The 15,295-nt window shown below is 43.5% G+C and overlaps 1 protein-coding gene across 3 annotated transcripts in view; it reads left to right on the top strand.

The window, feature by feature from the left end:
* The window catches only part of si:ch211-137a8.2 (uncharacterized protein LOC777613 homolog), a 68,446-nt gene extending 53,608 nt beyond the window's left edge, over positions 1-14,838 (top strand). Inside the window, exons 11-12 of one of the 3 annotated variants that reach the window (XM_063059950.1) lie at positions 2,362-2,426; positions 14,386-14,838. In XM_063059950.1, coding sequence (XP_062916020.1) covers positions 2,362-2,426; positions 14,386-14,632 — 312 coding nt within the window. In that variant the 3' untranslated portion in view covers positions 14,633-14,838. Of the gene's footprint in view, positions 1-1,667; positions 1,724-2,361; positions 2,427-6,693; positions 8,677-14,385 lie in introns of those variants that run through there. The other 2 variants (XM_063059949.1, XM_063059951.1) reach the window with 2 other exon arrangements.
* The last annotated feature ends 457 nt before the right edge of the window (positions 14,839-15,295 follow it).

Genomic DNA, 15,295 nt, shown 5'->3' with positions numbered 1-15,295 from the left:
TATAGACCAAACGGCGCTAAGTAGAATTAGTATGGATACAGTTACCAGCTGGTGGCGTAGTGGCATCAGCGCTGGACTTCGAGGCGAGAGGTCCCGAGTTCGAATCCACCCGGCTCCCTTGCACGCCTGGGTTGAGTGCTGAGCTAACAACTTGACCTCGTTAAAAAAAACCTGCAGAGGGATAGGCATCTGTATGATGACATGTCGTATGATGAGCATACCAAAAAAGCTTGTCATGGCAGCACCCCGATGACTCCACCAGGAGTTTAGGGTACACGCGCGCGCACACACACACACACACACACACACACACACACACACACAGTATGTATATGACATCACCATCAACATTAGCACAGTAACTGTACACTTTTGCCTTTCGTTCGATCTCCCAAAGTTCCACACTTCACACTTTCCCGATTAAACTCCATCTGCCATTTCTCTGCCCATATCTGTAACTGCTCTATGTCCTGCTGAATCCTTTCATAGTGCATTACACTGCCTACAACTTCCTCAATCCTGGTATCATCTGCGAACTTGCCAATCCACCTACAGTATTTAGATTATGAAGACACGCAGTCCTCTTTTATTGTCATTTAGTAATGCATGCATTAAGAAATGATACGTTATTTCCTCCAGTGTGATATCACAAAACACAGGACAGACCAAGACTGAAAAAACTGACAAAACCACATAATTATAACATATAGTTACAAACAGTGTAACAATACCATAACTTGACGAAGAAGTCCGTGAGCACAGTAAAGTTCAAAGTCTCTCAAATGTCCCATATCTCACGCAGACGGGAGAAGGAAGAAAAACTCTCCCTGCCATGCCGACCACACTCCGACTCTGAGTCATCCGAAAACTTCGAGCTCTGATCAGCTCTCCGAAACCAAGTACTGAGCGCCATCTCTGTCCGAACGATTCGACCTCCTTCTTGGTCGCCAAAAGCAGGCAAGGAAGGGGGTACATTTTCATTCAAATCATATATATCAAAACTAAGAAAAAAGTGCTAACTCATTTATTCAAACAAGAATACGTCTCTCTAGTTTTACCTATTCACAGAAAGACCCACTCAGACCAATATACAAATACACACACACACACACACACACACACCATAAAAAACTGGACTTCCCACCGCCCACCCCCCAACACACATATAAACTCACAAGATGTTTGTCATTTTGACAAACTTCTATAGGTGTGTGGTGGAGAGTATATTAAGTGGCTGCATTACAGCCTGGTATGGAAACACCAATGCCCTTGAATAGAAAATCCTACAAAAAGTAGTGAATATGGTCCTGTCCACCATGGGTAAAGCCCTCCCTACCATTGAGCACATCTACGTGAAATGCTGTCGCAGGAAAGCAGCATCCATCATCAGGGACCCCCACCACCTAGGACATGCTCTCTTGTCACTGCTGCCAACAGGAAGAAGATACGGGAGCATCAGGACTCACACCACCAGGTTCAGGAACAGTAATTACCCCTCTACCATCAGGCTCTTGAACCAGAGGGGATAAATCCACGTAACTTCACGTGCCCCATTACTGAAATGTTCACACAAACAATGAACTCACTTTCAAGGACTCTTCATCTCATGTTCTCAATATTTATTGCTTATTTATTTATATTATTGTTTCTTCTTTTTGCATTTGCAGGTTGTTGTCTTCTGCTTTCCGGTTGAGTGCCCCAGTTAGGTGATCTTTCATTGATTCTGCTATAGCTACTATTCTATAGATTTGAGTCTGCCCGCAAAAAAATGAATCTCAGGGCTGTAAATGGTGACATATATGTACTTTGATAATAAAATTTACTATGAACTTTGAACATTCAAACACACAGATTAACAGGTGTACACATTCACTTAACTTCACTGACAGAAACCCAAGAACATAGAGGTTGCGAAATGATTTGATAGATCGTTAAAATGCATGAGTGATTTAAACAGGGTGATCAGGGAGGGTTGTCCATTTTAGCAGTTGGCTCGAAGGAGCACAGAATGTTTTAGATGGTTTTTTAAAAATTCCAACAGTTTTAATGAACCCAACCTCGCTATCTGTGGGGATGGTGGAACAAGATCCAATCAGCCTTCTGAAGGAAATTGGAATGGCAGGAGGCCATTGGGAAACTGGGATTGAGTTAGTCAGACTAACATCAGACTCAGTGGAAGGAGGACTCCTCTAATTCAAAGATTCATGGGTGAGATGGAGGAAGAGCTGAAGAACTACAGGGAATAGGTGTGAGGGAGACTGTGGCATAAGCAGGGTCAAAGGGAGGGACCATGGATTGGAGGCTGACAGACGTGTTTCTGTGTCTGTTTTAATACCTGTCATAAATCTTACCTTCCCACAGCCAGAACAGAAGCAAGACCTGAGAGAAATATCTCTGCCAGGAGGCATTTCAAGAGGTGGCAGCCAGTGAGTAGAGTAATTCACGTAGTTGCATATTACACAGAAATGCAGGAACTAGGATTGGGAGTGGGCCTCTTCTGCATCCTCTCCAAAGCCTCAAGGTCATTCCTATAATGGGTGACCAGAACTGTATGCAATACTCCAGATGTGACCTAACTAGTGTTTTTATAAAGTTGCAATATAACCTCCTGACTTTTGAATTCAATGCCTTGACTAATAAAAGCAAGCATTCCATAAGCCGCCTTAACCACCTTATTGACCTGTATAGTCACTTTTGATGACCTATGAACTTGGATCCCAAGATCTCTCTGCTTAGAAACACCGTTAAGGATCTTTCCCTTAACAGTATACTGTCTCCTTGCATTTTCTCTACCGAGGTGCAACACCTCACATTTATCTGGGTTAAACTCCATCTGCCATTTCTCCGCCCATATCTGCAACTTATCTATATTGTGCTGTATTCTTTACCAGTCTTCTAAACTATCCGCAACTCCACCAATCTTGGGATAATCCAAAATTTACTAACTCGTCCACCTACATTTTCATCCAACTTATTTATATACATCACAAACTGCAGAGATCCCAGCACAGATCCCTGCGGAACTCTGCTAATTACAGACCTCCAGCTCCAATAAGTTCCTTCAACCACTACCCTCGGTCTTCTATCTGCAAGCCAGTTCTGAATCCAAACAGCCAATTCGTCACAGACCCCACGCATCTTAATCTTTGAGATTAGCCTCTCGTGGTGGACTTTGTCAAATGCTTTACTAAAATCCATGTAGACATCCACTGCCCTTCCTCATCAATCTCCCTCGTAACCTTGTCAAAAAACCTCAATCAGGTTGGTAAGGCATGACCCGTCACCCACAATGCCATGCTGGTTTAATTAGGCCATGGGTTTCCAAATGCTCATATAGCCTATCCCCAAGAATTTTCTCCAGCAATTTCCCTGCAACTGACATGACACTCTCCGGTCTATAGTTCCCAGGATCTTCCCTTGTTCTCTTCTTAAATAGGGAAGTATATCAATATGATATGATATGGTTTGAAAGGGAAAGATAAGATAGAGCCAGAAAAGTTATTTACACTGACACGTGGGACAAGAACAAGGAGACATGGCGTCAAATTTTGGAAGAATAGATTTAGAAAGAGATGAGGAGAAACTGCTTTTCCCAAAGAGTAGTCAATCTGTGGAATTCTCCACCCATGGAAGCATAAGAGGCCGCCACCTCATTAAATATATTTAAGACACAGTTACATAGAATTTTGCATAGTGGGGGAATAAAGAGTTATGGGGAAAAGGCAGGTAGGTGGAGCTTTGTTAACAGCAGGATTAGCAATGATTTTATTGAATGGTTCAGCAGGCTAGATGGGCCTACTGGTCCCACCTCTTACGTTTCTTAAATTCTTGTTCCTTTGTCATGGCCTTTATTTCATATAGATTAGATTATGAGGACACTCAGTCCTCGTTTATTGTCATTTAGTAATGCATGCATTAAGAAATGATACAATGTTCCTCCAGTATGATATCACAGAAACACAAGACAGACCAAGACTAAAACTGACAAAAACCACATAATTATAACATATAGTTACAACAGTGCAACGCAATACCGTAATTTGATAAAGAACAGACCATGGGCACGGTAAAAAAAGTCTCAAAGTCCCATTAGCCCCATCATCTCACGCAGACGGCAGAAGGAAGAAAAACTCTCCTCCAGCACCGCAAACTTGCCGATGCAGCATCCTGGAAGCACCCGACCACAGCCAACTCTGAGTCCGTCCGAAAACTTCGAGCCTCCAACCAGCCCTCCGACACCGACCACCGAGCACCATCTCTGCCGAGCGTTTCGACCCCAGCCCCGGCAACAGGCAAAGCCGAGGACTCGGGGCCTTCCCCTCCAGAGATTGTGGATCGCACAGTAGGAGCGGCAGCGAAACAGGCATTTCAGAAGTTTCACCAGATGTTCCTCCGTGCTTCTCACATCTGTCTCCATCACATCAGGATTGTGCACGGCATCCTACTTAACAAATAACAGATATTCATTCCAGAGTGGCCACTGCGTGCTGCGTTGCGCCGCCATCTTCTCGTCTCGGATTCAGTTTTAGTCTTCAGTTTCTCACGCCCAACTGAATGTAAATTTCAATTATATTATCAAAAATTTCTTTGGCTCTCCTGTTGGGTCCAGGGAAGGCCATCACAAGTTGGAAGGGGTCGGGACTGTAAGTATTTAAATTGGGGTTCAGCTGAAAATGCCACTACAATTAACTCCAATTGAGTGAAAATATTGCAAGTCAAGAACACAGTGCAGGCAAAAAGGACACTAGTTGTGACAGATGATGTAAATTTGCGTAGTTGGCAGAGGGTTCAGTCATCACTTAAAGACTTTGGGCTTCTTGTTTAGACCCTTTTGTCTGGTGTCTTCCTAAATTCTTTCTTCTCATCTTCCTGTCTTCAAAAAATGTTTTTATTCATATACCTTATTTAGGGTGAGGTGAAATTTTATCAACATTAAGCAACTCCATTTTCTCCCAGAGTAATTTCATTGTAAGGAGGAAAGTACAGAAGGCAAGCTTTTTCTGACTTCATTTCCAAGTCTTGGAAGCTCGGATTTTTCTTGATATCCTGTGCAAACGTAGTATCCAGGCCATGGGCATCAATGAGTTTTTACCACAGACGTGTGAAGACTAAGAAATTTGAAAGTCAGCCCCAGTCAAGGCATTCCTGATGAATGAACTTCCGATTTACTATTTCATTTGTCATGTCAGGAAAAATCCATGTAGACCAACCTACCATGCAGGACCTTGTCAAATACCTTACTAAAGTCTGTTTAGACAGCTTTGGAGTGGATGTTGTCTACATGAACTTTAGTAAGGCATTTGACAAGGTCCCACATGGGAGGCTGGTCAAAAAGGTTCAGTTGCTTGGCATTCAAGATGAGGTAGTAAATTGAATTAGACATTGGCTTTAAGGGTGAAGCCGTAGAGTGGTAGTAGATGATTGCCTCACTAACTAGTCGAGCGTCACAGGGATCGGTGCTGGGTCTGTTGTTGTGTGTCGTCTATATCAATGATCTGGATGATAATGGTGTTAACTGAATCAGCAAACTTGTGGAGGACACCAAGATTGGGAGTGTAGTGAACAGTGAGGAAGACTATCAGAGTTTGCAGGGGGATCTGGATCAGCTGGAAAAATGGGATGAAAAATGGCAGATGGAATTTAAGGTGTTGCACGTTGGTAGGACCAACCAGGGTCGGTTTTACATGGTAGGGCACTGAGGAGTGTGGTGGAATAAAGGGATCTGGGAATATAAGGTCCATAATTGATTGAAAGTGGTGACACAGGGCATAAAGAAAGCTTTTGGCACATTAGCCTTCATAAGTCAAAGTATTAAGTACAGGAGATGGGATGTTATGTTGAAGTTGTATAAGACGTTGGTGAGGGCTAATTTGGAGAATTGTGTGCAGATTTGGTTACCTACCCACAGCAAAGATGTAAATAAATTTGAAAGAGTACAGAGAAAATCTACAAGGATATTGCCGGGTCTGGAAGACCTAAGGAAAGATTGAATAGGTTTGGACTTCATTATTTGGAAATTAGAAGGTTGAGGGGAGATTTAGAGGGTTTGAAAGTAGGGAATAGAAATTCAAAGGAGTTGATGAATGGATAAAGTGAATTGAAATCCTCCCATAGGCAGAAAGCTGCATGATGTTTAAACAGTTTTTGGGTGTGTACCTGAAGATTGATGGCTCCTGGGCCAAATAAGACAGAGGATAGGGTGAAGATACATCTCTACCAAAGGAGGGACAGGGTACTCCATCCCTCCACTAGCCTGCAGGTCAGCCCTGAGCAAGATGTAGCACCTGCTTAACCCCGCTGATCAGAGTCACGTGAAGCTATGAGAGCAGGTGGTGAACGGCCAAACGAGCAGCCGGTGCAGATCATAAGTCCTGGTTATGGGACCGCTGATGCCAGGCAATCTCTGAAGAGCATTAATAATAACTGAGGCCACCCATCTTGCCCAAGAGAAACCACTTCTGTATAAAAGTTTGTCAAGAACAATTATGGTCAAAACTATGATCGCTCCCGTCATACGACAAGGCACAAAATAATGATGACTCGAAGCATAATGACCTTCAGAATCACAGATATGGCGCTTTAAGGTGGGATTAGTCTGGGTTATTTCTGACAAGCACAGCCACCATTGCTAAGTAGCTTCCTGTTATTTACACCTTGCTCCACAGGGTAACATTGCTGTCTTGTGTTTTCCAGACTACCTCTACAATCTGGAGCTTCCATGAAGAAGTATGGATCCCGTAGATGCTTTCTTCTTCTGTACAGTCTGCTCGCTATCCTCGTTCTCTTTCTGCTCCTTGCCGCGATGGCTGCCTTCTTCCTTCTCCTCTGCATAATGCAAGAATTCAACTGGCACCAGAAAACCAACTTCCTGCCTTTTCACTTAACGTTGACCTATGTTAATGGCCCGCCATCAATGTAATCAGAGCATTTGCAAGCTCGGCTTTCGGACCTTTGGACTGTGCAGAGCAGAGTCTAGGGCAAGTGAAGAACCTGTTACTGTTAAACATGGCCGCTGTGCCAGGATATGGACACTCGTTGGGTGCATGTCCATTTAGCCTCCCCAAGTAATGGGGTTCAGGGTCATGGGCACCTGTTTCCCAAGACAAAGGCTCCTGCCTCCGCTGAGGGTGCTATCTGATACCAGTGACACAGGTTCTGCTCTGTAGGGTCTAGTAGATCTCTATTTTGAGGGCCAATGCACAGTGAGACCACATGCATTCCAATGTGAGATCTAACTGTGTTTGGGCAATGGATACTAAGAGCCCAATGTGAGAGAGCAATGTGTGGGAGTGTGGGACCACTACAATGGGAGCAAGTGTGTGAAACTCCAAGTCCTCAAGAACAACACTTGGTGGTGGGGGTGGGAACGGTATGTGGTTTAAGTACAGGGTCAGAGATTGAGCTCAAAAGTTGGGTAACCACTGGACCAGGGATTGCAAGCAATAGGTGAACAAAACTCAGCAAATCAAACAATAAAAAAGTTTTTTATAAATACATTTCCCTTCTTTAAACTCAATACTATATTTAGGAGGAATGAATAATGGCTGGATATGGGTTTAATCACAAAAATAAGCATTTTAATCACATATTCTGTCCAGTAGCTGTCAGCATCCTGGTGTTAAATTGCAGGAAATGTCTTTGTCTGGATTTGTGTATTCCTGTCAGTGTAGCAGTAGACATAAAAGGATATAAGGCCATTTTATTGTACAAAATTCTTTGGGCTTGTTTGGGGAAATTTGGGCAAATTATGCTGATGAAAACTATCACTGCCAGAACTCCAGGCCAAGTTTAGCCTCCTCAAGTAATGGGGTTTTGGGATATGGACACCTGTTTCCCAAGATATAGGCTCCTCCCTCCACTGAGGATGCTATCTGATTCCAATGATGAGGCTCTGCTCTATAGGGTCTGGATATTAGGTACTCAGTGGCCACGAGGTTAAGTACACTTGTACACCTGCCTGTTAATGCAAATATCCAATCAACCAATCACGTGGCAGCAACATAATGCATTAACGCATGCAGACATGGTCAAGAGGTTCAGTTGTTGTTCAGACCAAACATCAGAATGGGGAAGAAATGCGATCTAAGTGACTTTGACTGTGGAATGATTGCTGGTGCCAGATGGGGTTGTTTGAGTATCTCAGAAGCTGCGACTGTCCTGGGATTTTCACGCACAATAGTCTCAAGAGTTTAGAGAATGGTGCGAAAAACAAAAGTAACGGCCACTGAGCAGCAGTCTTGCTAATGAGAGAGGTCAGAGGAGAATGACCAGACTGGTTCAAGCTGACAGAAAGGCGACAGTAACTCAAATAACCACACTTTACAAGAGTGGTGTTGCAAAGAGCATCTCCGAATGCACAACATATCAAACCTTGATGTGAAGTGGATGAGCTATGTAGCAGAAGACCACAAGCATACACTCAGTGGCTACTTTATTACATAAAAGAGGTCATCAGTTATGAAACAAATGCACCAACAACTTGTATGCATGGTAGATCTGACTGCATCAAAAGTTGTTAAGGAGAACCCTGGAGGTCTTAGTTCTTAGCAACACACATAAAAGTTGCTGGTGAACGCAGCAGGCCAGGCAGCATCTCTGGGAAGAGGCACAGTCGACGTTTCAGGCCGAGACCCTTCGTCAGGACTAACTGAAAGAAGAGCTAGTAAGAGATTTGAGAGGGAGGGGTGATCCGAAATGATAGGAGAAGACAGGAGGGGGAGGGATGGAGCCAAGAGCTGGACAGTTGATTGGCAAAAGGGATATGAGAGGATCATGGGACAGGATGCCTAGGGAGAAAGAAAGGGGGGGGGGAACCCAGAGGATGGACAAGGGGTATAGTGAGGGAGACAGAGGGAGAAAAAGAATGTGTGTATATAAATAAATAATAGATGGGGTATGAGGGGGAGGTGGGGCATTAGTGGAAGTTTGAGAAGTCAATGTTCATGCCATCAGGTTGGAAGCTACCCAGACAGAATATAAGGTGTTGTTCCTCCAACCTGAGTGTGGCTTCATCTTTACAGTAGAGGAGGCCGTGGATAGACATATCGGAATAGGAATGGGATGTAGAATCCTGTCTGGGACCTTGTCAAAAGCTTTTTGAAAATCCAAATATACCACATCCACTGGTTCTCCCCTATCCACTCTACTAGTTACATCCTCAAAAAATTCTATGAGATTCGTCAGACATGATTTTCCTTTCACAAATCCATGCTGACTTTGTCTGATCATTTCACTGCTTTCCAAATGTGCTGTTATCACATCCTTGATAACTGACTCCAGCAGTTTCCCCACCACCGACGTTAGGCTAACCGGTCTATAATTCCCCGGTTTCTCTCTCCCTCCTTTTTTAAAAAGTGGAGTTACATTAGCCACCCTCCAATCCTCAGGAACTAGTCCAGAATCTAACGAGTTTTGAAAAATTATCACTAATGCATCCACTATTTCTTGGGCTACTTCCTTAAGCACTCTAGGATGCAGACCATCTGGCCCTGGGGATTTATCTGCCTTCAATCCCTTCAATTTACCTAACACCACTTCCCTACTAACATGTACTTCGTTCAGTTCCTCCATCTCACTGGACCCGCTGTCCCCTACTATTTCTGGAAGATTATTTATGTCCTCCTTAGTGAAGACAGAACCAAAGTAATTATTCAATTGGTCTGCCATGTCCTTGCTCCCCATAATCAATTCACCTGTTTCTGTCTGCAGGGGACCTACATTTGTTTTTACCAGTCTTTTCCTTTTTACATATCTATAAAAGCTTTTACAGTCCGTTTTTATGTTCCCTGCCAGTTTTCTCTCATAATCTTTTTTCCCCTTCCTAATTAAGCCTTTTGTCCTCCTCTGCTGAACTCTGAATTTCTCCCAGTCCTCAGGTGAGCCACTTTCTCTGGCTAATTTGTATGCTTCTTCTTTGGAATTGATACTATCCCTAATTTCTCTTGTCAGCCACGGGTGCACTACCTTCCTTGATTTATTTTTTTGCCAAACTGGGATGAACAATTATTGTAGTTCATCCATGCAACCTTTAAATGCTTGCCATTGCATATCCACCGTCAATCCTTTAAGTGTCATTTGCCAGTCTATCTTAGCTAATTCACGTCTCATACCTTCAAAGTTAACCCTCTTTAAGTTCAGAACCTTTGTTTCTGAATTAACTATGTCACTCTCCATCTTAATGAAGAATTCCACCATATTATGGTCACTCTTACCCAAGGGGCCTCTTACGACAAGATTGCTAATTAACTCTTCCTCATTGCTCAATACCCAGTCTAGAATAGCCTGCTCTCTAGTTGGTTCCTCGACATGTTGGTTCAAAAAACCATCCCGCATACATTCCAAGAAATCCTCTTCCTCAGCACCTTTACCAATTTGGTTCACCCAATCTACATGTAGATTGAAGTCACCCATTATAACTGCTGTTCCTTTATTGCACACATTTCTAATTTCCTGTTTAATACCATCTCCGACCTCACTACTACTGTTAGGTGGCCTGTACACAACTCCCACCAGCGTCTTCTGCCCCTTAGTGTTACGCAGCTCTACCCATATCAATTCCACATCTTCCCGCTTATGTCCTTTCTTTCTATTGCGTTAATTTCTTCTTTAACCAGCAACGCCACCCCACCTCCCCTTCCTTCATGTCTATCCCTCCTGAATATTGAATATCCCTGAACGTTGAGCTCCCATCCCTGGTCACCCTGGAGCCATGTCTCTGTGATCCCAACTATATCATAATCATTAATAACAATCTGCACTTTCAATTCATCCACCTTATTACGAATGCTCCTTGCATTGACACATAAAGCCTTCAGGCGCTCTTTTACAACTCTCTTAGCCCTTATACAATTATGTTGAAAAGTGGCCCTTTTTAATGCTTGCCCTGGATTTGTCGGCCTGCCACTTTTACTTTTCTCCTTTGTACTTTTTGCTTCTACCCTCATTTTACACCCCTCTGTCTCTCTGCACTGGTTCCCATCCCTCTGTTGTGAACTAACCTCCTCACGCCTAGCCTCTTTAATTTGATTCCCACCCCCCAACCATTCTAGTTTAAAGTCAACTCAGTAGCGCCCACTAATCTCCCTGCCAGGATATTGGTCCCCCTAGGATTCAAGTGTAACCCGTCTTTTTTGTACAGGCCACGCCTGCACCAAAAGAGGTCCCAATGATCCAAAAACTCGAATCCCTGCCCCCTGCTCCAATCCCTCAGCCACGCATTTATCCTCCTCCTCATCGCATTCCTACTCTCACTGTCGCGTGGCACAGGCAGTAATCCCGAGATTGCTACCTTTGCGGTCCTTTTTCTCAACTCCCTTCCTAGCTCCCTATATTCTCCTTTCAGGACCTCATCCCTTTTCCTACCTATGTCATTGGTACCTATATGTACCACGACCTCTGGCTCCTCACCCTCCCACTTCAGGATATCTTGGACACGATCAGAAATATCCCGGACCCTGGCACCAGGGAGGCAAACTACCATCCGGGTCTCTGGACTGCGTCCACAGAATCGCCTATCTGACCCCCTTACTATCTATATAGGAGGCCACATCGGGAGCACCGGACGCAGTATATCACCCCAGCCGACTGACAGGTGAAGTGTCGCCTTACCTGGAAGGACTGTCTGGGGCCCTGAATGGCCCTTGATAGCATGAACATTGACTTCTCAAACTTCCGCTAATGCCCCACCTCCCCCTCGTACCCCATCCGTTATTTATTTATATAAACACATTCTTTTTCTCTCTCTCCTTTTTCTCCCTCTGTCCCTCTGACTATACCCCCTGCCCATCCTCTGGGTTCCCTCACCCCACTTTTCTTTCTCCCCAGACCTCCTGTCCCATGATCCTCTGATATCCCTTTTGCCAATCAACTGTCCAGCTCTTGGCTCCATCCCTCCCCCTCCTGTCTTCTCCTATCATTTTGGATCTCCCCCTCCCCCTCCCACTTTCAAATCTCTTACTAGCTCTTCGTATGATAACCCTTTCATTCCTGGAAGCATCCTTATGAACTTCCTCTGGACCCTCTCCAATGCCAGCACTCCTTTTCTAAGATGAGGGGTCCAAAACTGTTCACAATACTCAAGGTGAGGCCTCATCAGTGCCTTATAAAGCCTCAGCATCGCATCCCTCCTGTTGTATTCTTGACCTCTTGAAATGAATGCTGGCATGACATTTGCCTTCCTCATCACCTACTCAACCTGCAAGTTAACCTTCAGGGCGTTCTGCACGAGGACTCAAAGTCTCTTTGCATCTCAGATTCCTGGATTTTCTCCCCATTCAGATAATAGTGAGTACATTTATTTCGACCACCAAAGTGCATGACCAGGCTTCAATTATACCAGTGCCTAAGAAGAACATGGTAACTTGACTCAATGACAAACACCCACTAGCACTCACATCCATAGTGATGTAATGCTTTGAGAGGGTGGTGATGAAACATATCAACTCCTGTCTGGAAAGTAGTTTGGATTCACTCAAGTTTGGCTACAGTCACAACAACTCAACAGCAGATGCCATCTCATTGGCTCTTCACTCAATCATGAAACCTCTGGATACTCGTCATTGACTACAGCTTGGCATTCGATACGATCATCCCCTCAAAACAGATCAATGAGCTTCAAGGCCTTGGTCCAAATACCTCCTCATGCAACTAGATCCTCGATTTCCTCTCTTGCAGATCCCAGTCAGTTCCAATTGGCCACAGCATCTCCTCCACAATCTCCCTCAGCACAGATCCACTACAGGTACGCGTGCTTAGCCCCCTGCTCTGCTCGCCTTATAGGGGCTGTGAGGCTAAGCACAGCTCCAATGCCATATTTAAGTTTGCCACAACACCACTGTTGTCCGAATCAAAGATTGTGATGAATCAGCATATAGAAGGGAGATTGAAAACGTGGCTGAGTGGTGCTCCAACAACAAACTCTCACTCAAAGTCAGCAAGACCAAGGAGATGATTATTGATGTCAGGAGGAGGAAAATTGGAGGTCGATGAGCCAATCCTCATGGGTGGGGTGGGGGGGGGGCTGCAATTTTAAATTATTTGGTGTCATCATTTCAGAGGATCTGTCCTAGGTCCAGCACGTAGGTGCCATTACAAACACAGTATGGCAGCACCTTTACTTTCTTAGAAGTTTGCAAAGATTCAGTATGTCATCTAAAACTTTGACAAACTTCTATAGATATATGGCGGAGAGTATATTAACTGGTTGCATCGTGGCCAATGCCTTGTATAGAAAAGCCTACAAAAAGTAGTGTATAAGGCCTAGTCTATCACGGGTAAAACCTATACCGAGCACATCTATATGGAGCACTGTCGCAGAAAACAACATCCATCATCAAGAACCCCACGTTCAAGGCTATGCTTTATTCTCACTGCTGCCATGAAGGTACAGGAGCCTCAGGACCCACACCATCAGGTTAAGGAACAGTTATTACCCCTTAGCCATCAGGCTCTTGAACCAGAGGAGGTAACTTCATTCATCTCAGCACAGACTGTTCCCCAATCTTTGGACACACTGTCAATAACTCGTCATCTTGATATTACTTATTTATTGTTAATTTTTTTTCTTTCCTTTTGTATTTACACAGTTTGATAGGTTTTTTTTGCTCATTGGTTGTTATCCGTCATGTTGGGAGCAGTTTGTCATTGATTCTATTTTGTTGTTTGTAATTACTGTAATTACCTGCAAGAAAATAAATCTTTGGGTTGTATATGGTGACATGTATGTACTTGGTTAATAAATTTACTTCGAACTTTCGAGTCTCAGCAAAAGAAGGAGAAGATAAATGGGCTAATATTTGAAAGTGGTTTGAGAAAGGCTGGATGCATTAGTTAGATAAATTATCTGGTCTTGATCTCCCTTAGAAATGTTCCCTCTTTCCATTCTTAACAAGATTTGATACTTGTACGAGCCTGCCTTAATCTTCTTGGTCTTCAACTGGTTTCCACACAGTTTGCCACACATCACAACTTTGCGTCTTGTGTATGTTTAGAAATTGAGCTCTTTTGCTTATGGCATTGTATCAAACCCTGGGGACACCTCTCTAGTTTGAAAAACAACATTTCACTAATTTTCTATCCCTGTTATTCCATGGTCCTCCATCTTGATGTTAAAGCTATATCATGGACTACATAACTCGGTGGTCACTTTAGTAGGTACAGGAGTAGAACCCAGTGTGGTCTTTTGCCCACCCACTTCAAGGTTCAACGTGTTGTGCATTCAGAGATGCTTTTCTGCACACCAATGTTGTAACGTGTGGTTATTTCAGTGAGGGTCACCTTCCTTCTCAGCTTGAACCAGTCTGGCCATTGTCCTCTGATCTCTCTAATTAACAAGGCATTTTTGTCAGCACAACTACCGCTCACTGGATGTTTTCTCATTTTTCATAGGCTCCAGTTGCTTTGCAAACTCCAGAGACTGTTGTGCGTGAAAATCCCAGGAGATCAGCAGCTTTTGAGATGCACAACCCACTGCTTCTGGCACCAACAATCATTCGATGTGCAAAGTCACTTAGATCACATTTCTTTTCCATTCTGGTACTTGGTCCAAACGACACTGAACCCCTTGACCATGTCTGGCAAGCTTTTATGCATTGAATTACTGCTACATGATTGGTTGATTGCATATTTGCATTAATGGGCAGATGTACATTACTGTGCAAAAGTCATAAGCACCCTTGGTTTTTTTTTAATGTGGTTTCAGATGGTATGACCTCCACAAAACCCTGATCTCAACATCATCAAAGCTGGGATTACCTGGAGAGACAGGTGCAAGCAAGACAGCCGAAGTCTGCGGAACTGTGGCAAGTTCTCCAAGATGCTTGGAGCAACCGACCAGCCAATTTTCTTATAAAACTGCACGACAGTGTACCAAAGAGAATTTATGCAGTTTTAAAAGCAAAGGGTTGTCACACCAAATATTGATTTGATTTGGTGCCTTTTACTGTTTACTGCTCTCTATAGTAAATGTTTTGATATTTAGAAACTTTTCATTTCATTGTTTTTGAAAGTATTTGCACTTTACAGTATGTTTACAACTTTTGCACAGACTGTACCTAATAAAGTGGCCACTGAGCATATATACAAAGAAACTACTGCTTTTGATGAACTGAGGAACTGGGGACACAGAACAATGGTAAAGAGTATAAAAATCAAAAGTGATATGAAGATTTTTTTATTAACTTGAATTTGCTTTGGGAAATTCACTCATGCACATCACAAACACTTACCTCATTGACTCAATCAAATAGGTTTTCCCCATTCAGTCCATTCTTAGGCAAATTCTGGAATAATCCTGCTT

Source organism: Mobula hypostoma, chromosome 10 (assembly GCF_963921235.1).
Source record: "Mobula hypostoma chromosome 10, sMobHyp1.1, whole genome shotgun sequence".
Taxonomy (NCBI): domain Eukaryota; kingdom Metazoa; phylum Chordata; class Chondrichthyes; order Myliobatiformes; family Myliobatidae; genus Mobula; species Mobula hypostoma.
Note: the sequence above shows the minus strand (reverse complement) of the source record. Positions and strands in the feature narration are given on the sequence as shown.